The sequence below is a fragment of the Mustela erminea genome, unplaced genomic scaffold (assembly GCF_009829155.1).
Source record: "Mustela erminea isolate mMusErm1 unplaced genomic scaffold, mMusErm1.Pri scaffold_46_arrow_ctg1, whole genome shotgun sequence".
NCBI lineage: Eukaryota > Metazoa > Chordata > Mammalia > Carnivora > Mustelidae > Mustela > Mustela erminea.
The window spans coordinates 27,444-52,458 of NW_022476406.1; the positions used below are offsets into that span (position 1 = coordinate 27,444).

At 38.5% G+C, this 25,015-nt stretch overlaps 1 protein-coding gene and 1 long non-coding RNA gene across 2 annotated transcripts in view; both read right to left on the reverse strand.

The window, feature by feature from the left end:
• Positions 1–7,846: 7,846 nt before the first annotated feature.
• LOC116584015 overlaps positions 7,847–25,015 on the reverse strand; it is a 51,363-nt gene continuing 34,194 nt past the window's right edge. Inside the window, exon 3 of the long non-coding RNA XR_004283010.1 lies at positions 7,847–8,393. This is a non-coding gene — a long non-coding RNA (uncharacterized LOC116584015). The remainder of the gene's footprint in view (positions 8,394–25,015) is intronic.
• LOC116584012 (protein N-lysine methyltransferase METTL21A-like) lies at positions 23,335–24,217 on the reverse strand. Its single transcript, XM_032332002.1, has one exon. It carries the CDS (start codon positions 24,091–24,093, stop codon positions 23,437–23,439), a length of 657 nt encoding a protein of 218 aa, XP_032187893.1. The 5' UTR covers positions 24,094–24,217; the 3' UTR covers positions 23,335–23,436.

Genomic DNA, 25,015 nt, shown 5'->3' on the forward strand with positions numbered 1-25,015 from the left:
GAATTAGAAAAAATTCCCTGGGCAGATTTAATAGTGAAACAAAGTTGAGAGCCAAGTAAGTTAGATCAATAGAAATCGCCCAATATGAAAAAGCAGAAAGAAAATTTTTAAAAAATTAACAGAGCCTTAGGAATCTGAGAGACAATATCAAAAGGGCTGATATAAGGCAACTAGAATCCCCCCTCACAAAGGAGAGAAAGGGTAGAAAAAATATGCAAGGAAATGATGGGAATAAAACTTCCCAAATTTGATTAAATATATATTTACATACTCAAGAAGCTTAACCAACCCCAATGAGAATAAATACAGGGACACCTGACTGGCTCAGTTGGTAGAGTATGTGATTCTTGATTGCAGGGTCATGAGTTCAAGCCCCATGTTGATCATGAAAACCAAATGAGATACTAACTCACACCATTCAGAAGGCTAAAATTGACAACTCAGGAAATAACAGATATTGGTGAGGATGTGGAGAAAGAGGAATCCTCTTATTTTGTTGGTGGGAATGCAAACTGGTGCAGCCACTCTGGAAAATCATACAGAAGTTCCTCAAAAAGTTAAAAATAGAGTTACCCTATGACTCAGTAATTGCACTACTAGGTATGTCCGAAGGATGCAAAAGTGCTGATCTGAAGGGGTACATGCACCCAATGTTTAGAGAAGAAATGTCCATAATAGCCAAACTATGGAAAGGTCCCAGATGTCCATTGACAGATGAATGGATAAAGAAAATGTAAGTGATATATCTATATCTATATCTCAGCCATCAAAAAGAATGAAATCTTGCCATTTGCAAAGACATGGATAGAACTAGAGGGTATTATCCTAAGCAAAGTAAGTCAGTCAGAGAAAGACATATACCATATGATTTCACTCATATTTGGAATTTAAGAAACAAAACAGATGAACATAGGGAAAGGGAAAGAAAAATAAAATAAGATAAAAACAAGGAGGGAGACAAATCACAACAGACTCTTAACTAGGGAATAAAATGAGGGTTGCTGGAGAGGAGGTGGGTGGAGGGATGAGGTAACTGGGTGATGGGCATTAAGGAGGGCCCTAGATGGAATGAGCACTGGGTGTTATATACAACTGATGAAACACTAAATTCTGCCTCTGAAACAAGTAATATACTATATGTTAGGCAAATCAAATTTAAATAAGTAACTTTTAAAAAGAAAAAAAAAATAAGGTTGCGTGGGTGGCTCAGTCAGTTAAGTGTCTGCCTTGGCCTCAGGTCATGATCTCTGGGTCCTGGGATCAAACTCCACATTGAGCTTCCTGCTCAGCAGGGAGTCTGCTTTTCTCTCTCTCTCCCTCTCTCTACCCCTCCCCATTGCTCATTCTCTCTCTCACTCTCTCAAATAAATAAATAAATAAATAATATCTTCAAAAAAAAAAAGAATAATTACAAAGAAAACCAAGTCTGGACATATGGTTGTCAAACTGGTAGACAGTTTCTGGAATGGCTTCAAATAACTCCAACCCCTCATAATCATTCCCTTGTGTAATCCCTTTCCTTAAGTGCAGGCTGAAACTTGTGACTTGTATTTGGTGAATAAAATACAGAATTTGTGGGATATAACTTCCATGATTAGATGACAAAACTGTGACTTTCCTCTTGGTAGTGCACACTCTCTCTCTCTCTCTCCCCCTTCCACCCCTCGCCCCCACCATACTTGCTTACTTACTTTCATTAACAGACTATCATGCTGTGAGATCCTCTATGGAGAGGACCACGTGGCAAGGAACTGAGGGAAAACTCTGGTCAATAGCTCATGAGAAACTGAGACACCTGGCCAACAGCCCATAAGAAAACGAATGTTGGCAACAACCTTGCACATGAGCTATGTGTACATTCTTCACAATCAAGCCTGAGAAAACTGTGATTAACCCATAAGAGACCAATACCAGAGCACTGACATAGCTGTGTCCAGATTCTGAATTCCTGACCCACAGAAACTGTAAGAGAATAAATGTGTATTGTTTTAACCACTAAATTTTAGAATAATTTGTTACACAGCAATAGATAACTGATAAATGGTTGGACCAAAAATAAAGAGAAAATTGTGAAAGCAGCCAGAAGAAATAAATAATACATAAGAGGAAAAATTTTTTCAATAGCTTTGGATTTTTAATCAAAAACTATGGGACCAGAAACAAGTGAACAATATTTTTCACATCCTTAAAGAATGAAACTATCAATTCAGCATGCTGTATCTAGCAAATATCTCTTACGAGAATGAAAGAAAAGTAAAAAAGTTTTAAAATAAAGGTTAACTGGGAGATTTCATTACTACCAGAAGTGTACTACAATTATAAGAAATGCTGAAGGGAATTCATTGAACCACAGGGAAATGACACAAAAGAGAAGCTCAGATCCTCAGGAATGAACTAGAGCCATCAGGAATGGGAAATACTGGATAAGTATATATGACTGGTTCTCCTATTTTATTTAAAATAAACATACTTGTTTATAAAAAAAATTACAGAATTACTTTTGGAGATTATAATGAATAGATGTAATACATATGATAACTAAAGCATAAAGGATGGCAGATGGAGGGTTAAATGGACTATAAATGAAGATGTATACATTATGAGACATGAAACATTAAATTCAAATGTACGGAAAAGTTAATAATATAGCCTCTGGAGTAAACAACTAGACATAAGTACTGAAAATCTAACAAATAAAAACAAAATTCTAAAGGAGGCAGAAAGTGACAAAAGAGCAAAATAAAACAAAAAAACAGGAGACAACTAGAAAAAAAAAAGAAAAATCAGACTTAAACCACATCTCTCATTACATTGAATGCTAATGGACTAAACACATTAAAAAGGAGGGGGGAAAGGAATAGCAGACGAGATAATCTGAGGAAAAAGCAGGACCCAACTCAGAAATGTATATAAAATAATGCCTCAGTGGGGAGCCTGCTTTTTCCTCTCCCTCTGCCTGCTATTCCACCTGCTTGTGCTCACTCTCTCTCTATCAAATAAATAAATAAAATTTAAAAAATAAAATAATGTCATCTTAACTTATATCCAGCATTTCTAGGTGTTTTTAGCAGAAAGGTTTTCAGGCCTATTATTTTTTCAGAACCAGAAATCTTGATGTCTTTTTTCACTATGAGTTTACTAGAAAGGGGAAGTAGAATGATAATGGCTGATATGCACCAACTAAATTATATCCCTGGTTGATGGACAGCCTGTGACAATAAAATAAGAGGAATTTTAGAGGAAAATGATGTCCTGGGGACCTAGACCAGTTGGTGACTTCCAAAAAGGGACATCTTGTGCATTCTGTGCATGTGACCTTTAGATTTAAATTATCTTTTTTCCTCCTGTTTCTCATTTACCAAAATTTTTGTGCTCCTTTCTGCCAGGCTCTATGCTATAAATTGGAAATAGAGAAAGAAATAAAACAGACATAGTCTCTGTCCTTAAGAAGCAGCCCAAATGGGTAAATATTTAAAAAAATACTCGGATAACTAGGGGTGCCTCGGTGGCTCAGTGGGTTGTGTCTGCCTTCAGCTCAGGTCATGATCTCATCATGATCTCTCTATCCTGGGATAGAGCCCCACATGGGGCTCCCCACTCAGCAGGAAGCCTGTCACTCTTTCTCCTTCTGCCACTCCCCCTGCTTGTGCTCTTTCTCAAACACATAAATAATAAAACCTTTAAAAATTTTTTAAAAATACTCCAATTATACTTAATAATCCCGATGACAAGTGTTAAGTAAAATTATCATGAGAGTCAGGCTGCAGATTATTTCAGCAGAGATCCCAAGCCTCATCCATTGGAAACACTCATTTATCTTGGAGAACCAAAAAGAAAACTCAATTGAATGGTAACAAAGCTCATTCCCCATGCTTTCATCAGTTTTCTGCATTGTGCTCATTTTTTTAACTAGAAATTTCTGTGTTTTAGAAATCCATGACTACACACGACCCTGTTCCTATCTGAATAGCTTTTTTGCTACAGCACATGTTCCTCACCTGGCATCCAGGAACTATGGGCTGATTGATATGAACATTGGCCATCCTCTAGATACTTTTAATGTGTCATAAACATATGGTACCTCTTATGAAAGAAATAAAAGTGTACATATGCATGGTCAGGGTCAAGATCAAAAGAGAAAAACTACATAAATTATTTCAACTGAAATAATTTAATCTAAACAATTGTTAGTCATGTAGTCATGTTAGTCAGTTGTTTGCCTTAAAAGGCAATCATCCTAGAAGATAAGGTATCACAAAGATAGTAACCTCAGGAAGCAAGTACCAGTCTTAGAGCTGTAGAAAGACAAAAAATGAAGACATCGGTATTATTAAAATGTAATAATACCTTGGAGAAGGAGCCCCGAGAAGCTGGTACTTAACCCTTTGAAGAAGGACACTGGTCAGGTTGTGTTACATCTCTGGTTTTACAGTAAGGGTGCTACTGGTATAATGGAAGAACTGCAAACAGAAACCAAACAGTGCAATCACTTGTCATTGTCACTGTAAAGAATCACTGTTGTCAAATCCTACAGGGGGCAGCTGGCAAAGCAAAAACTGTGGTTTGCAGCATCTGGCAACACAAAGCATGGAACAGAATGGTTGGTTTAGGGAATAAACTAGTTCATAAAGGCCACAATGTGACAGAGCTAATCAAAACTGTAGAGATACAGATAGTAAGAATTTGAGAAGCTGAGCATAGATTGACCAGCTTATTGAGGAGACAAAAAATAGGAGTTAAAAATACCTATAGACCATTAGTCCTTCATATTAGAGTCCTTTTTTTTTTTAACACTAGGACCATCTCAAATAGGTCAAAATGTTTAACACCCCCCCCCATTTCCCTAACAACATCGTCTAGACTTTCTCCCTATAGACATTACCCTATTTATCTGGTATTCAGACTTCCAGGAACCTCAACTCTGAAACACCTGTGAGCTTAATAAAAAACCTAAAGTAAATGCAGCAGAAGCCTGAAGCTAGTTTGAAATAGATGTCATTAAAGCCATGCACTTTATCTCTATTCAAACAGATAATATTTGAATTAATATTACACTTAATACTTATCTGGTTTCCCTTGGCAACTGTGCAGGAGTGACTGAAAGAAAGTAAGAGGGAAAAAGTTACATCATTCTGGCAGCTTTAAGAAGTTACCATGGAGAAGGCAGATGCAACAAGAAAGAAGACAACATTATCACCACCAAAAACAGACTAACAGTATGCAGTGTGGAAGTACTCAGCTCTACAAACCACACCATTTCAGAAGCATCAGTGAAGGAGAAGATAGCCCAGCTGTGAATCAAGACAGCGCAGCATCCTAGCAATATTCAGGAAAAAGAGTGGTTAAGTTCTACCTGCATCATCCCTCTGAGGCATGTCAGTTTTTATCACAGACTAGAATAACCATGTGTCTGTTTGCTTATGATTGCATGCTTAGTGCCTAGAACAAGACAAGCATTCAGTCAGTGAATCTTGGATAATCATATTAATGCCAAATCACAAAAAAGTGTTAAAAATTAGTCCAATTTTTTTTAAAGATTTTTATTTATTTATTTGACAGAGAGAGATCACAAGCAGGCAGAGAGGCAGGCAGAGAGAGAGGAAGGGAAGCAGGCTCCCTTCTGAGCAGAGAGCCCGATGCGGGACTCGATCCCAGGACCATGAGATCATGACCTGAGCCGAAGGCAGCGGCTTAACCCACTGAGCCACCCAGGCGCCCAGTACAATTTTTTTTTCTAGTGACAAATGCAGATAGGTATCAATTGCGGTTTGAAAAGTCACTTTTATGATAAGCCACTACCTGAGAGCTGTAGAAAGTAGAAGCAGAGGGAGTTATTTACTTCAAGAACAAAAATGCACTGATGAAGATTACTACCCTGATTCTCAGTAAGCAAAAAGTGAGAATTTCATTCAACATTATTTATTTAAGGAAGAGTTGTATTTCTCCCTCTCAACTAATCTATTTGGCAGCTTATGTTTTGATGTTATTTGAACACTCTCCTGTTGGGATGCATTCAGAGGGAAAAATAGATACATAATGGACACTTACATGAGTATGTCACAAGTAAAGAGAACAGAAGAGATGGTTTAAGAAAAACTCTGAAAGCCATCTTTTATTTGGTGTAACCAGAGGATGCTAAAAACTTAGAGAGTCTAAAAAGTAGTAGTTGGAAATGTTATGGTTCTTTTAACCTTAAAAGGCTGTAGAGGCTTTAGATTTTTACTTTTTAAGTCTAACATTAAGATTTTTAAGAGACAGTCATTTGAAGATACTAAAGAGCAGCCCAGTAGCCAGGCCACAAAAGTCAAGATCCTAGAGGAGAGGGAAACAAACTAGAATAAACTGGACATTCTCCAATTTTTCTCTCAGGCAATTTGCCATTTCCTAGCTAGGAGATAGGGGCACAGCATAAAACAGTAGTCAAAATCTTTAACAATTTCATCAGGATAGGAAGAAAAAAATTAGAGTCAAGACAGCGGCCAGGATCTCAGAGAGAAGAGAATCACAGAGAAAAGAATATAGCATTCCACAAGGATTTTGTCTCCAAGAATTTCTCTGAATCCTAAGTCCTAGGGGAATAGGATAAGGAAGAATAACAGTAAGGGTAAAGACAAAACAAAATACCAAAACAAAGCAAACACACACACACACACACACACACACACACACACACATACACACACACACCCCTCAAATTTGTTAAGGTGTTTAAAGGATATACAGAGATTAAGACAGTCATATGTAGCTAAACAGACAAAACAAGGAGTTCAGAGCCTGAAGTAGAGAAGGAATTCTGGACAATATGTCAGTTTTCAAGTAGAGATTTCTGAATGACTATATTCAAGTTTAAAGGCTACAAAGTAATATATCATCCCTTACAAAGTGAGTGTTAAGCCCAGCCTCCAATCATCTCAAAGCCTCATAGGACCAATGATTAATCTGCCTCTACTTAAATGAGGGCAAGAAGAAAATTTAATCTTCTTTGGAGGAAGATAACATCATCCAATGCCTCTCAAAGTTCCATATACGATGTACAGCATTAAATAAAAAATGTACTGGCAAAAGCAAAATAAAAATACAGTAGAAACAGATATTCAGATGAATCCTTTTTTTGAAGTTGTCAGTCTTATAAGTTAAAATTATAATATATTAAAAAATATCAAGGGAATGATGCAGAAATAGGTGAGAATATAGGGAATTTTATTAGAGACCTGAAGACATGTAAAAATAAATCAAGTAGAAATCTAGAATTTAAAAATAAAGTTTCAGAAATAAAGTACTCAATATATAGGGTTAAAAACAAATCAGACACAACAGAAAAGATGATTAGTGAACTGGAAAATAGGTCAGAAGAAATTATACAGATTAAAGCAAATAAAAAAAAGGGAAAATGAAGAGAATTATAAAATGGACTTGTAAGGCATGGTAAAATGATCAAAATATGCCATCCCAAAGACAGGTGAAAGAGAACAGGCAAATTGTATTTGAAAAGATACTGTCTGAGAATTTTCCAAAATTGGTGAAAGACAATAAGCCACCAATTCAAAAAGCTTGAAAAACCTCAAGTAGAACAAATATAAGGAAAATAATACTTAAACACGTCTGAGTAAAATTGTTAAAAATTAAAGAAAAAGGAATAAACCTGAAAACAGAGCAAAAGGGAGAGATGCATAATTTTAGGGAAGTAACAATAAAAACTGATAGATGACTCCTCAAAAGAAAATATGGAAGTCAGAAGACAATGGAATAAAATTTTCAAATTTAAGGAAGAGAGTAACAGTCAACCCAGAAAATTATATCTAGTTAAAATATCTTTCAAAAGTGAATGAAATAAAGACAATTTCAGACACACAAAAACTTGGGGGAATTTAATGCCAGTAGACCCACACCAAAAGCAACATTGTAACAGTTCCTCAGGCAAAGAAACTGATCCCTAATTTAAGCTCAGTAACATAAGGTAGAAAGAAAGACGAAAGGGTAACTACATGGTTAAAACTAAATGAACATTGACTAGTACAATGAAAATATCTTGTTGAGGTTAAAATATATGTTGAATTAAAATACATGGTAATGATAACAAAAATAGATGTGAGGGAGAAATAGAGTTAACCACACTGCTTTTCAAGAATAAATGTAAAATAAAAGTATTAGAAATATCCAGAAATTTCAGGGCTTGAGCTATCTGTTCGACACATTTTCTTATCTCTGGGCTAAGGGAACCCAGGAGAAGGTGCCCATGGGGAAACTTTGTAGAAATGATGGAGGGAGAAGAAGTCAAACTTGAGTCAGATCTTGCTCTCAGGGAATATGCAATGGGGTGTGGTGTGTGGCTCTTCCTTTAGGCACCCCGAAAAAATCACTCATGTTCCAGGAAAAGGCCAGCTTTTGGACACCTGCGAACAGAGGTCATGAAGCACAATCAATTCACATCACCAGAGAAGCAGTGACAACAGAAGACAGCAATCTCTTCCAGCATGGAACCTCCCCTCTTTACCCAGGGGAGGAGAGCCGTTGACATAACACAGTTGGGGGATTATTAGGAAAAAAGGAAAAGTGTTTTCATCTTGAGAATGATAATATTTTCATTTTCTATTGCTATATAACAAACCACTTCAAGACAGTAGTTTTAAAATAATAATGATTAATTATTTCTCATGACTCTAAAGGTCAACTGGACTCTTCACATACTATCCAATGAGGACACATATTGTTGCATTAGCAGGGGCTTGGCCTGGTGCCTCAGTTCCCCTCCATGTGGTATTTCATCCTGCCAGTTCTATTCATGTGACTTTACTTTCTGGCAGGATAGCTGTGATAAAGTTCACAGCATCACAGTGGTGAGGGAGCCCAAGATGTAAAGCATCTGGGATGCCTCTACACACATCATACTTTTAAATTTCTCATTGGCCAAAGCAAGTCACATGGCCAAGCCCAGGGTCAATGTGGGAGGGGGTTGTATAAGGACCCAAATACCAAGAAATGTGGTTAACTAAAGACTACCAATGTCACAGTGTATCACAACAACTAACATTTTTTGGGCACTTCCCAAGTGCTAGGCACTATATTAAGCACTTTACACATAGCAAGTCTGTTTAAACCTCACAATAAACCCCATGAGGCAATGTTGCTTTTATAAAGAAAAGTTGGAGCCCAGAGAGTTTAAGCAATTTGCCTTAGCCATACAGCTGGTAAGTGGTGAAACCATTAAATCTGATCTCAGTGCCCCCAAGCTTAATCATTTCACTTTACCATACCAACAAGTTGAGACTCCTTAATAAACTCATTATGTTTATTGTACATTCATATTGTTTTCCTCCCTGCTCCTTTCTTTTATTTTGATGAGTTGCCTGTTTTCACTATTCTCTTTACTCCTTCTGGCAATATTGAGTTTAACAAAGAACTCTCTAATAGTTTCTTTCAAGCTTTTCTGAGCATCTGTATTTACATTTCTCTATTAATACCAAATTCAACAATAAATATGTCTCTCACCTGTCCTCTGAAGAGACCCTTAGTTCATTTTTACAAGTTAAAAAAATAATAATTTCATATTAACAAGTGATAAACCTAAGTAAGAGATAATCAGGGATATTGCTTTTCTATTTAAAGAGTCCTTGGGGCACATGGGTGGTTCAGTGGGTTAAAGCCTCTGCCTTTGGCTCAGGTTATGATCCGAGGGTCCTGGGATCAAGCCCTACATTGAGCTCTCTGCTAAGCTTCCTCCTCTCTCTCTCTCTCTCTCTGCCTACCTCTCTGCCTAATTTTGATCTGTCTGTCAAATAAATAAATAATCTTAAAAAAAAATAAAGAGTTCTTTTTGGGGTCCTGCATGGCTCGGTTGTTAAGTGTCCAACTCTTGATTTTGGTTCAGGTCATGATCTCAGAGTTGTGAGATTGAGCCCTGCATTGGCTCTGTGTTGAGCATGGAGACTGCTTAAGATTTTCTCTCTTCCTCTCCCTCTGCTCTCCCTTTCCCCCATCCCACTTGAGTTTGCACATGTGCTCTTGCTCTCTCTCTAATAATAATAATAATAATAATAATAATAATAATCCTTAACAATTTCAGTATAGTTCTTAGCCATATAACCATTAATTTAAATTTTGACTTATACACATGCTTTATTGTGTATATAGATATTATTTCTATGTTTCATGTCTTTTTGATCTTGAGATTTTATTCTTGCTACAAATTTCATTTGGCTAGAATACTTCCTTGAGTATTTTTATTTCCACAAAGTTACTTGGTAGAGAAAATTGTCCTTTGCTACATATTCTTCCCTTCTTTCTGGAGTAATAAGACCTCAAAATTTTATTTTATTTTTTTTTAAGATTTTATTTATTTATTTGACAGAGAGAGATCACAAGTAGGCAGAGAGGCAGGCAGAGAGAGAGAGAAGGAAGTAGGCTCCCTGCCGAGCAGAGAGCCCAATGCGGGACTCGATCCCAGGACGCTGAGATCATGACCTGAGCTGAAGGCAGCGGCTTAACCCACTGAGCCACCCAGGCGCCCCAAGACCTCAAAATTCTAGCTGGACATATGGTTTCCCAGAGGAAATCACTTTTCCAGGTTTGGGGGGATTTTTATTTTTTATAGCTCGGTATGGTCATGTGACATTCTGATGAATGGGATATGAACAGAAGTAGTGTGTTCCATTTCCAGACCTTTGCCTTAAAGGAAAGGGGTATTCCTCTACTTCTCATATTCCTTCGTGCCGTTCTAAATGGGTATGTGATGAAATGAGCTGGGTGGATCATCTTGGACCACAAGATGTGAGTTTGGCAGTAGCACAAGTTGAAGTGCCCAGTGGCCAGTGATGGCAGGTATGGTCCTGGATGTAGCTCTCTGGGACGCCTTGTACCAATCTCTTTAGCTTGGTGTTTTAGCATACCTAGAGATGTCAGGAATCACCTGACCTAGTTTCAATAGATTAATTTTCTTATGACTTCCAGTTTCTGAAAGTTTCAACTGAGGATATGACAGAGATATTGAAAAGACACGGTTGTAGGCAACAGAACTTCAGGGAAAAGAGGAGGTGATATGGGCAGAAGAGGAGGTTAGTCATAAGGTATGATTAAAGCTGAAGGTATAAAAAACTCAGTTAGTATTAAGTGATGTGATCTGATAGTCCATGGAACATAGTTTCCAAAGAACTAACTAAATTACCACCAGTGGTTACTATCTGGAATAAAGTGATTTTTGAAGTATTGGCAACTAAAGGGCTATTGACATAGAATACATGGAAATTATAAGGAATTCAAGGACTATGACATGGGATAACTTTTCTAATGGCCCCAGAAAGTTTAAAGTGAAAGAATGTTCAGATTCCTAAATTTTTTACTTATGTCACATTCTGAAACCTGTGGACTTTCTAGATTTTGCTAAATATCTAATACCACAGTGTTGAGATAGCTGGAAAATAAATTCAAAGACTGACCTCAAACTTACTGAATTACAGGGCCATTAAACCTATAGTCTTGCTGTTATCTGTCAGGTGTGCAAGAAAGGACACTGATCAAGAAAGACTGGGATTCAGTAATTAGACCTGGAGTATATAAAATGATTTGGAGGGGCGCCTGGGTGCCTCAGTCATTAAGCATTTGCCTTCAGCTCAGGTCATGATCCCAGGGTCTTGGAATTGATCCCCACATCGGGCTCCCTGCTGGGCTGGAAGCCTGTTTCTCCCTCTCTCACTCCCCCGGCTTGTGTTCCTTCTCTCACTGTGTCTCTCTCTGTCAAATAAATAAAATCTTTGAAATAAGCAAATAAAATAAAATGATTTGGAACACCTTCAATTCCCAGTCCCATCAATCTCTCTTACTAGCTGAAATGTGGTTTGTTTTTTTCCAACAGTAAGCAATCTTCAATTCTTAATGAATTGGTATTCCATAAATTTAACTCAATTCTGACACTGTCTACCTGGAGAAACCATCAAATCCCACAGATTAAGGGTCAGTCCCACAAGAATGACCCCAATTTCAGATGCCAATTGGAAGTCCAGGTTGTTACCTGTGTTTCTGACCAACCACGGTAGATTGGAAGTTCTCACAACCCTCACTTTAGGTTTGGTTAATTTACTACCGTGGCTCAAAGAATTCAGAGAAACATTGTACTTACTAAATTACCAGTTATTATAAAAGGATAGAACTCAGGAATGGTCAGATGGAAGAGATGCATAGAGCAAGGTTTGTGGGAAGGGTGTTTGAGTTCTCCACTTTTCCCCATTTCCATGTGTTTGTCAACCCAGAAGTTCATCAACTCTTATTGTTCCAGAGTTTTTGTAGTGTTTTATTTGTAGCTGCCCTTGCCTTTCCCTCCCTGGAGGTCATTGGGTGCATCTGAAAGTTCCTATATCCTAGACACTTCATCCTTCTGGTGCCGAGGTCCATCCCAAGGTTATGGGGTGGGGGGCAGCTACCTTAAGTTGTCTCATTAGCATAAAGTCAAGTGTGCTCAGAAGGACTTCTAATGCACGATAAAAGACAGTCCTATCACTCAGGAAATTCCAAGGGTCTTTGGAACTCTGTGCTGGAAATGCAGGACAAAGATCATATATATATTTATTACACCACACTAGCAATGCGGCTACCACTTACCTATCAGATGAAGCTGTTACTTTAAACTGTGAATACTTGTCTGAAGGGAGAGCAATGTACTTCAGGCCTATCTCATAAACACATTTCTCCAGTTCCTAAACCAGAGGTGATATTCAGCTGGTACCGCCAGTGAAGCTGGACTGGTTGTTTGTAACTGGAATCTATTTTGGTTAGTTTAGGATCTGCTCTGATTGATTGGTGTCTATGCCAAAATACTAACTAGAGTTAGACCACAGTCTGCGAGTCTACAGTCAGGAAAACAGAAATCACTACTTTTCAGGCAGGAAAATATTTAATAAAAGAGATTAGATGTTTATAAAACTTTTGGAAGTGCTGAAGAAGGCGATGGACAAGGAAAGTCATCAGTTATATATGGAAATCAGAAAGTTTCAGAAATCACAGGAGACTAGCACCAATGTTCTCAATAGCATGTTGCACAAAAACAGATGGTGCTCAATAGAAAGCCTAGAAACCACTGGAAAATCTCACACCTGATGTCACTGAAGACTACATGCCTGCCTGCTAAGATTGAACAATAATGATTTCTTCTGTCTTCCACCTTCCAAAATCTATCAGAAATAACTCTTATTGGAGGAATCAAAACCAAAACTCTGATGACCGGGGAATCTGGGAAATGTAGTTTCCAGATTTCTGGCCACTATAATACAGGAGATTCCTTAGAAGGGCAGGGATGATGCTGAGTTTGCAACAGACAGTATCTGGCACCCCCAGAAACCCCTAAAAGGTAGTTGCAAATTTAAAATGAGAAGAAAAGGATTACAGTTCCTAATAATTATAAGATTTTGCTATTTATGCTATGCAGAAATCTGGACAGTAAGTGTGAAAATGAATTCTGAAGGTGTTAGAACAAGAAAGGAAGAGTATGATTTTAGATGCTCAGTGAATTTACTGATATTGGTATTGAAATAGATAGGATAGGCCAGGTTACGCCAAGGCAATAAACAACCTGAAAACAACAACAACAACAAACAACCTTAAAAAAAAAAAACCAACATTACTTCTCACTACATATTTAATATAGAGCACTAAGCGAAATTTACTCATTACAAACATTCAAAAACCAGTACTGATGGAGGTCATCTTGCCATATGATTCTATGAATACAAAAGCAGGAAAAAAATATGACGATTCACATGTAGTTCTGAAAGCTTCTACTATTGAAGGGATACATGTTACTTCAGCTCATAGTTCATTTCAAACCAAGTTGCATAGTGTGGGGTGAATGCAAATATTATGTTGGATTTAACTGGGCAAACTGCTATCCAAACTCCTAAACTATGTCCCTTAGTATATGTTCCTTGTCTATAATTATGTCCCTTGGCAGCACTCACATTTTTAAAAAAGATTTTATTTACTTATTTGACAGAGAGAGAGATCACAAGCAGGCAGAGCAGCAGGCAGAGAGAGAGAGGGGAAGCGGGCTCCCCTCCAAGCAGAGAACCCGATATGGGGCTTGATCCCAGGACCCCAATATCATGACCTGAACCGAAGGCAGAGGCTTAACCCACTGAGCCACCCAGGTGCCTCTTGCACTAACATTTTTTAAAAGTAAGTTAGACACTGTCTTTGGTGCTAATTGGAAACACTACAGTTGAACTGAACTACCTTTATCAAAAGAGACAGGAGAATCCTAGATTGGGAGAGAATAGGTAGATACACTTAATCATATGAAGTAGCATTGGGAAGGAAAAATTTCCCAAGAGTCAGAGATATGACAGGGTTTTCAGAAGTCCACTTTTCTAATCAGATGCATAGATTAAGGACTCAGGCCTGGTACACCCAACCAGGTACAGACAGAGTCAGGAATTATGGTCATCCATTTCCTTTCAATGATTTCATCCAACAGTGAATGTCAACATATTCATTTTGTAGGGCTACTTTAACAAATTTCCACCAAGTGGGCAGCTTAAAACAACAGAAGTCTCTTCTCTCACAGTACTGAAAGATAGAAATCCAAAATCAAGATGCCAGTGTTTCTAGGAGGATACTCCCTCCAGCTTCTGGTGGCTCCTAGCAGTCCTTGGCTTGTGGACCCATTATTCTGATCTCTGTCTCCATCTGCACGTTGTCTCCTTTGTGTCTGTGTGTCCAAATCTCCCTCTCCTTTCTCATATAAAAATATCAGTCATTAGATTTAGAGCCTACCCTAAATCTAAAATGATTTCCTCTCAAGATCCTTAACTAATTACCTTATGTCTAAATTCTGAGGTTTTTAGATGGACATAAATTTTGGGGAGGGACACTATTCAACTGGCTATGGGCAAATTCTTCAGAATTATATTAGCTATTCTTGGGAATTACACCTAAGGGAGAAGAGAGGTCATATATGTTCCTCCTCTATGGTCCAGGATGGGAATGTGGGGAGAGAAAATACTTTGTGTTTCCATTATCTACTGCTTCATAATAAACTACCCACAAACTTAGAGTTCTTAAAATCTTAACAAATTATTATTTCTCACAAGGTATGGGTTGACTAGGTGGTTACTTTACTTCACAGGTATCTCCTCAAGTGCTGGGGTGCCAATAGGTCCAAAATAGCATGGTTCACGTGGTCCTGGGCATTAGCTGAGCTGGGGCTGTTTCCCAGGGCCTTAAGTATCCTCTATATGGCCTCTCCAAAAGGTTAGTTTGAGCTACTTACAGCATGGCAGCTGGCTTCTTCAAGACTGCAAAGTGAGAGCTCTCAAGACTTAAGCTTTAGAACTGGAACTGATGTAACTGTTCATGCAGGTCACATAGCCAGCTCAGAGTCAAGGCAAGAAGGTATATAGGTCATAAATACTAGCATGGTTCATTAGAGTCCACCAAAATTTCAGTCAACTGAACTTTCCTTCCTTCCTACAACTGTGATAAATGTAAAGTCATTCCAAGTGGGAAGTAATTTGCTAAAATAAATTGGAGGGATGGGTTAATGGGGTCAAAGAGATCAAAGAACTTTGAGGCTTTGGTGTTGGAGAGAGCATCTAGGATGAGAGCAGGTTTTAAGAAGAGAAGATGGGAGTCAAAATCTTCAAGAATGAGGGAAGTAACCTCAAGATGTGAAGATATCAGCAATGAGGATAGTCAAATAGTATCAATTCCAAGACAGTAGGATTGTTACATAAGGATGAAAAAGAAGAGGTCTAGAGGGGCAGTGGGTGGCTCAGTCGGTTAAGCGTCTGCCTTCAGCTCAGGTCATGATCCCAGGGTCTTGGGACCAAGTGCCAAGTCGGGTTCCATGCTCAGCAGAGATCCTGCCTCTTCCTTTCCCTCTGCCTGCCGCTACCCCTGCTTGTGTTCTCTCTTGCTATCTCTTTCTCTCTCTCTGTTAAATAAGTAAGAAAGAAAATCTTAAAAAAAAATGGGAAAAGTCCAGGCACTAAGAGAATGTTGATTGCTCCAGGACCTTTCTCTATGGAAATGTGAGAATAGGCAGCCTCCATTAAAGTAATCTTTCCAAATTTATTATAAACATTAAATGTCTTTGTTGCAAAAGAAAGTAAAATACTTTTACCAGATTTCAGAGAAAGCATTGATCAGAATCCCTCCAAAGACCTGAGAATGCTTCTTTAAGTAATTGTCACATCAGCATTAGGGAACAAAACTTGGAAAAGATAGTCTAAATCCACCAATAATTATACATGGCTTCACTGAATAGCACTTAAGAAAATAATTAAGTAACCCCAGGAAAATAATACATGAACCAAAAAAAAAAAAAAAGAAAGAAAGAAAGAAAAATCAATAAGGCAGTTGATTAACATACAAAAAGAAACATTTAAAAAACTGGTTCCTGGTGGTGGGGTGGGGGCGGTGAGGAGGGAGGCAGGTGGGGAGAGGGTGGTGGGGTTATGGACATTGGGGAGGATATGTGCTATGGTGAGTGCTGTGAAGTATGTAAACCTGGTGATTCACAGACCTGTACCCCTGGGGCTAATAATACATTATATGTTTATAAAAAACAAACACAAAAACAAAAAACAAAACAAAAATACTTGTTCCTTTCTCCTACATATTCAGAGTTTAATATAAAATGTTTTTCCATATTGTCAAAAATGAAAGGTGATGTGAAGATCAAAATATGACCTTTTCCTACTAAACATCATTAAACTTACTAAAACTTTACCAGTTAAATGTACTCACCAATAACTACATGCTTCTTGGCAGCCAAAAGAAGAAACAGAAAAAGCAGAACCAGAAGCAGCAGCAGAAGAACAAGAACAAGATCAAGACCAAACGGGCACCTGGGTGGCTCAGTGGGTTAGGCCTCTGCCTTCGGTAGTGTCTCCGGGTCCTGGGATTGAGCCCCATATCAGGCTCTCTACTTGGCGGGGAGTCTGCTTCCCCCTTTCTCTCTGACTGTCTCTCTGCCTGCTTGTGATTTCTCTGTCAAATAAATAAATGAAATCTTAAAAAAAAAAAAAGAACAAGACCAAGGACAAGGATAAGGACAAGACAAGAAAGAAGAGAAAGGGGGAGGAAGGGTGGGAAAGAAAGGGTAGGGGGAGGAGGGGAAGGGGGAAGAAGAGGGAAGGAGGGAACACATCCTTCTGGTAGGCTAGCTGAACCTCGAGGAGAGTGCTGAGCAGAATCAGAAAGGGAAGATACAACCTTTAAATATTTACCAGAAGGAGGTGGTCCCATTGATAAAATGTCTTCCTCTATAGCTGGGTGTAAGAATAGCCACTATTGGAAATGCCCACAGAGGAGGGTATCTCCAGCAGAGTCAGGTTTCAGTTAAAGCAAGATTTGGAGGTGAGTTCTCAGTCATAGCTTGAGATAATTGGAGGGTTTGTTTAATCTGTGAACTAAAAGTTCCTAGAAATGCAGTGAAATGATTTAGAAAGAGGTAGGAAATAAAGTTTAAGACTGGGTCAAGGACAAGAAACTTAAATGTTGGCTAATGAAAACAGGGATGAGTGACAAAGGTGAATTTAATCCTGAGAGGCTCTTTGAGGATGACAGGTACCTGGCTGACCTGGGTGGGGTGAAAGGGCATCTCCCCAGCCCCATCCAAGCCACCAAGTAGCACCCTGAGCTTTGGGCACACCTCAGCTTGAATTCCTGTCTTTCCCAGTATCTCTTATTTCTGTTTATTAGATTTGTATTCATCTTGATGACCCCACAGTCTGTGCTCTTCAGAAAGAAAGGCATTTTGGACATATAATCTATAGTTCTTATATTCTAGATTGCTTTTCTATAAAAGTTAATCACACATTCCTCATGGTGCTTAAAATGGCCTTATAGGAATTTCTCTGCAGATCCAGGATAATTGGCAAAGAAGTCATTGAAGGTGGTAGACTATAGATAACTTGGGTCTGGATGTTGTAGGACTCCTTTGCAGAATTTCCTTTGCTATTTGAAACATATATTTATTCTATTTATAAAGGCAAATTCAATTTCAATACAAAAATAGAATTATTTTCTAGGTGTAAATTTACCATCTCTGTGATGCCCCTACTGTGGTATCCTATTAACCACAATAATATATCGAAACATGGAAGCAATCAGCAAAGCTTTAGGTTTCTAGAAGAATGCTTTTCAAAGCCTGGTTCTTTTTTTTCTAATAAATAAATAAATAAATAAATAAAATTTAAAAATCCTTAGTTAACTCTCAGTGTTATAAATCGTTTTTGTGAAAGTCCATGCAAAAGAGTTTCAATCAAAAGTCAGAAGCTTGAGTCTTAGTGTTGAGTACATTAAAATGCATAAGAACTGGCAACAGAACAAGCTTTGTTCTTGAACAGCCCCCTGGATGTCTGCAGATTTGATACTTAAAATTACCTTAATTCAAGGCTGGAAAGACTTTCTTCTTGTTTCAAAGCCCTTCCATATCAGCCTCTTACCAACATGTCTTAAGATAATAAGATGACAAATGCAATAGAAACCAAGGAAGGATGGGGTAATTAGCATTTCAAAGTAACTTCTCTTTCTAAAGATCCTAAATTTTTTTTTATAAAATATTATTTTAAGACAAGTTATCAGGGTCTCATAAATTCTGATATTTGCCAAAAAAGTTATCCTCAAAAAAAATTTTGGGGAAAATTGCAGAATATCTTCTTCTTACCTCATTTAAAATATATTATTATCTTATATGCTTCAAATCCACCAAGATTTTAAGATAAATTTACTCATTTAACATTGATCATAGGACTTGCCTTACTTCGGGGGACTTTGTAAAATGTGGAATATGGCTTAATGTCTTTGTTGCCACATAATATCAAGAAATTATTTTCAATAATAATTTCTTGATATTGTGTGTTTTAATAATTCCTTGGTAGTTTTGACTAGCTTCCTATAAGAAAAAATAAAATTTATTGTTGTTAAGAGTTTAGTAGCATCTTATATAGTATAGAAAAGGAATATTGAAGTAACTAAGTAAGTATAACATAATCTTTTTAAGTTACAACTATAAATAAGCTCTTAGAAGTCTGTAGATAGTGCGTTTTTGAAAACTTGAAACAATTTTTGCTAGTGAGTAGTAATGCAATCATTCACATTTGGACATAACGAGAAAATGTAGTTTTTTCCTAAACTTAAAACTTGCCACATTTTTCTTGGTGGTGAGAGGGAAGGGCTAAATATTCTCTATTTTTTAAAATAATTTTGAAGCTATTTTTTGGGTGCTTTCAAAGAAAAGCTACATGAAGTTTGCATGATTGAGCTTAACGCTATAATGAGGAAGACGCAAAGCAGCAAAGAATACTCCACTTCTCTGAAAACTAGATATCTCAATCAGACCTCGGGCAACATGACACATGTCTGGGAACTCTGGCTTGGTATAAGGACACATTAGATGAAAAGGATGTGTGAGGCTCTATTTCTGACTGTAGTTTAGTAGATTTTCCAAAAAAAATTCTCAAGGATTTGTGCAGTTGGAAATGCAATCCTATTAAGGATTTAGGATTATTCTCTTTGGGGAAGAGAATAAGCAATTTCATGTCTTTTTTTTTTTTTAAAGATTTTATGTATTTATTTTGACAGAGAGAAATCACAAGTAGATGAAGAGGCAGGCAGAGAGAGAGAGAGAGAGGGAAACAGGCTCCCTGCTGAGCAGAGAGCCCGATGCGGGACTTGATCCCTTGATCCCAGGACCCCGAGATCATGACCTGAGCCGAAGGCAGCGGCTTAACCTACTGAGCCACCCAGGCGCCCAGCAATTTCATGTCTTTAACTATAGCTCTTATATTCTTCTGTGTAGCATTTGACAGCTTCCATGTTGCTTCCATATGCATTATCTAATTTTATCATGATTAAGCTATTCACCAAACAGGTTAGATAAGAAGAACATAATAAAAATAAGTTTTTCCATTTTTTAAAGTTTTTATTTCAATTCCATTTAGTTAACAGGCGATGTTATATTAGTTTCCAGTGTACAATATAGCGATTCAACATTTTAATTCATCACCCAGTGCTCATCACAGCAAGTGCACCGCTTAATCCCCATCACTATTTCCCCCAACCCCTCGTTCCTCTCCCCTCTGGTAACCATCAGTTTGTTCTCTATAGTTAAGAGCCTATTTCTTGATTTTCCTGTCTCTCTCTCTTCTTTTTTTTTTCTATTTGTTTGTTTTGTTTCTTAAATTCCACATGAGTGATATCATATAGTATTTGTCTTTCTCTGACTGACTTAGCTTCCTAAGCATTTTACTCTCTAGCTCCCGTGTTGTTGCAAATGGCAAGATTTCATTCTTTTTTTATGGATGAATAATGTTCCATTGTATATATGTCTCACATTTTCTTTATCTATTCATCTATCTATGGATACTTGAGCTGCTTCTATAATTTGTAAATGATGCTGCAATAAACATAGGCATTCGAAATAGTGTTTTTGTATTCTTTGAGCAAATACCCAGTAGTGTGATTACTGGCTCATAGGGTAGTTCTACTTTTCATTTTTTGAGGAACCTCAAATACAATTTTCTACAGTGGCTGCACCAGTTTGCATTCCCACCAACAGCGTACAAGGTTTCCTTTTTCAATACATCCTCACAAACACTTGTTATTTCTTGTGTTTTCGATTTTAGCCATTTTGATAGGTGTGAGGTAATATCTCATAGTTATACCCCCCTAATTTCCACATACATCAGAGTATATTCCTTTTTTAAAAATTTAAATTAAATTAACATATAATGTATTATTTGTTTCAGGGGTACAGGTTTGGGATTCATCAGTCTTATATAATACCTAGAGCTCATTACAACACATACCCTCCCCAATGTCCATCACCCAGTTATCCCATCCCCCAACCCCGCTCCCCACCAGCAACCCTCAGTTTGTTTCCTTAGATTAAAAGTCTTACCGTTTATCTCCCTCTCTGGTTTCATCTTGTTTCATTTTTCCTCTCTTCCCCTATGATCCTCTGCCTTGTTTCTTAAATTCCACATATCAGAGAGATCATATGATAATTGTCTTTCTCTTACTTCCCTCAGCATCTCACTGTAGATTTGATTTGCATTTCCTTGAAGATGAGTGACACCGAGCATCTTTTTATGTGTCTGTTGGCCATCTGTATGTCTTCTTTGGATAAAGGTCTGTTCATGTTTTCTGTCCATTTTTTAATTGGATTATTTGATTTCGGATGTTGAATTTTGTAAGTTCTTAATATATTTTGAATTCTAACCCTTTATTGGGTATGTCATTTGGAAATACCTTTTCCTATTTAGTAGGTTGTCTTTTAGTGTTGTTGATTATTTCCCTTGCTGTGTAGAAGTTTCTATTTTTATGTAGTCCCAATAGTTTATTTTTGTTTTTGTTTCCCCTGCCTCAAGAGACATATCTAGAAAAATGCTGCTATGCTGATGCCAGAGAAATTATTGCCTGTGCTATTGTCTAGGATTTTTATAGTTTTAACTCTTACATTTAGGTCCTCAATCCATTTTGAGATTTGTTTGTTTCTGTCTGTAGATGTTAAAAAAAAAAAAAGGTGGTCCAGTTTCATTCTTTTTCATGTAGCTGCCCAGTTTTTCAACACCATTTGTTGCATTTTTCCACTGTATATCCTTGCCTCCTTTGTCAGAGATTAGTTGGCCATATGATCGTGGGTTTGTTTCTGGGCTTTCTTTTTCTCTTGTCTGATTGCTGTGCCTAGGACTCTAGTACTTGTTGAATAAAAGTGGTGAGAGTGGACATTCTTATCTTGTTCCTGACTTTAGGTGAAAAGCTCTCAGTTTTTCACCATTGGGTATGATGTTAGCTGTGGTAACCATTGGGTATGATGATGTTTTCATATATGGCCTTTATGCTGTTGAGGTATGTTTCCTCTAAACCTACATTGTTGAAAGTTTTATCATAAATGAATGATGTACTTTGTTAAATGCTTTTTCTACATCTATTGAAATTATATTGTTTTTATCCTTCTCTTATTGATGTATCATGTTGATTGTTTTCAACTATTGAACCACACTTACATTCCAGAGATAAATCCCACTTGATCTTGGTGGAACATTTTTTTTTAAAGATTTTATTTATTTATTTGACAGCCAGAGATTGCAAGTAGGCAGAAAGGCAGGCAGAGAGAGAGGTGGAAACAGGCTCCCTGAGGAGCAGAGTGCCCGATGCGGGACTCGATCCCAGGACCCTGAGATCATGACCTGAGCGGAAGGCAGAGGCTTTAACCCACTGAGCCACCCAGGCGCCTCTTGGTGGAACATTTTTTAAATGTATTGTTGGATTTAGTTTGCTAATATTTTGTTGAGGATTTTTACATCTATGTTCATCAGAATTATTGACCTGTAATTCTCTCTCTCTCTCTCTCTCCTTTTATAATGTCTTTACCTGGTTTTGGTATCAGGGTAATGCTGATCTCATGGAATGAATTTGGGAATTTTCCATCCTCTTCAATTTTTTGGAATAGTTTGAGAAGAATATATATTAACTTGGGATGCCTTGGTGGCTCACTCATTAAGCATCTGCCTTCGGCTCAGGTCATGATCACAGGTCCTGGCATCGAGACCCACATCAGGCCCCCTGCTCAGTGGGGAGTCTGCTCCTCCCTCTCACTCTGCCTGCTTGTGCTCTCTGTCAAAAAAATAAAATCTGGAAAAAAAAAAGAATATGTATTAACTCTTTTTAAAATGTTTTGTAGAGGGGCACCTGGGTAGCTCAGTTGATTTTATTGGGGAATCTCTGTGTCCTGGGTCTGGGTTTGTTTCCTCCCCCAAATTCAGAAAGTTTTTAGCTATTATTTCTTCAAGGAAATTTTGTGCCCTTTTTTCTCTCTCTTCTCCTGCTGGGATCCCTGTAATGTGAATATTATTACACTTGATGGTTTTGTTGAATTCTCTAAGCTTATTCTTATTCTGTATAATTTTTATGTCACCTGCTTATCTTGATTACTTTCCATTATTCTGCCCTTTAGGCCTCTGATTTGTTCTTCTGCTTCCTCTAGTCTACTATTTCTTCCACCTAGTGTTATTTTAAAATTTCATTTATTGTGGGGCACCTGGGTGGCTCAGTGGGTTAAAGCCCCTGCCTTCAGCTCAGGTCATGATATCAGGATCCTGGAATCGAGCCCAGCATCAGGCTCTCTGCTCAGTGGGGAGCCTGCTTCCTCCTCTCTCTGCCTGCCTTTCTGCCTACTTGTGATCTCTGTCAAATAAATAAATAAAATCTTTTTTTTTCTCATATATTCCTTTAATGATAGTTGAATTTTTCAGAGTCAAATAGGAATGAAATGTCACAGCAATGGGACAAAATGCTGCTTTGTTTTAACCATGTGCTTTTTGGCCCTTGAGAACATTTGGTTGGACTTTTCGTTCAGTAATCCATTCCATTAAATACGGTTCAATTCCCAGTCAAAGACCTTCACTGGCACTCAATAACAACATTCTTATAAATTAAAGCCAACTATAAGTCCTCCCTCTGGTTTCTCTTCTGTGCTTTGTATATATGTACATCTTTTTCAGAATCATAGTGAACCTTACTCACAGTAAATTGCCTCTCCAGCATCGCTAAGAAGTTGTTGTCCCATTCATAGCGAATTCGGCAAGCTAAAAGAATCACGGAGCGCTTGCTACGGAGATGTTCCAAAGTCTGAAGAAGATCTGCGAATGTTTCTTCTAAATATATGATATCAGCTCCAAGTATCAGGTCAAATTGTCCAGGTGAATAACTCCCCAAATTTTGTCCCCAGGTCAGCTCCTTAACAACAGCATTGGGTTGGATATGGGGAGGTAAGTTGGCTTGAACATTGGACTTAAGAAATTCTAATGCTACTTTTCGGTCCGTGATAGTCACATGAGCACCCAGCAGGGCCGCCACTATGCCCACCAGCCCGGTGCCGGCGCCCAGCTCCACAGCAGAGCAGCCTCGCAGCTCCCCAGCTCCCATCTCCAGATACGTGCAAAGAAGGCCAGCCGCGTCCCACACCACGGCTGCGACTCCCAGCTGGCTCCAGTCCTGCTGGATCTGGATGGTGTGGTTGGCAAAGGAGAAGGTGGCTAGAGGCTTGTGGAATTTCTGCAAGCCCACTCCCGCTGTCTCCTCATAGGGCACCAGGGCCATTTCGCCTGCACTCAGCTCTCTGCTCCCTCAAAGTGCGGGGGAGCCGGCCCTGCGTGGCGCGCCTCGCTTTCCCCGCCCCGAGCGCGGCCACCGCCGCCGCAGCCTCCCGCCTTAAAGGGCCGGGAGCCGGACCCCGGAGCCCGCGAGGCGCGGGCTGTGTGGGCAGGCGGCGGGGGTGGGCGGCCAAATAAATAAAATCTTTTAAAAAAATTTCATTTATTGTGTTCTTCATCTCTGTTCAAATAAATAAATAAATAAATACATATTTTATATATATATATATATATATATATATATATATATATATATATATGAATGAAGAAAGTAGTGGTCTTTTTTTTTAAGATTTTTATTTATTTATTTGACAGAGAGAGATCACAAGTAGGCAGAGAGGCAGGCAGAGAGAGAGGAGGAAGCAGGCTCCCTGCTGAGCAGAGAGCCCGATGCAGGACTCGATCTCAGGACCCTGAGATCATGACCTGAGCCGAAGGCAGCGGCTTAACCCACTGAGCCACCCAGGCGCCCCGAAAGTAGTGGTCTTATAAAGCAGAGGTCCTGTCGTGCCCTGCAATGTCCCATTTACTGGAATTTAGTGCTTCGGGTGTGTCTCCTACATGTGTTGCATGTGCCCTGTTGTTGTGGCTGAGCCCCTTTTTCCTTCAGTCCAGTCATCTGCAGTGGCTCTCTGCCTGTTTTAGGCAGTGTTTGGTCCCTGTGGTGTTAGTGTACCAGTCTGGGGCTGCCTTAGTTTTGAGTTGAGTCAGACCAGGTGTTTGCCAAAGATGCTGTAGCACCAAACTGCAGGGCATTTTCCCTGTGTTGTCCCTGAAAAGCTTTCATTGGTGTGCGAAGCCTGCAGGCGTACCAGTTGTCTGCCTTCAGCCCACTACTGGTGCCTCCTTCTCACTGGTGTGTGTGGTTA

What these genes read in the sequence shown, in the direction of transcription:
- LOC116584012 (XM_032332002.1), bottom strand. Translation starts at nt 24,093, where the DNA reads ATGGCCCTGGTGCCCTATGAGGAGACAGCGGGAGTGGGCTTGCAGAAA.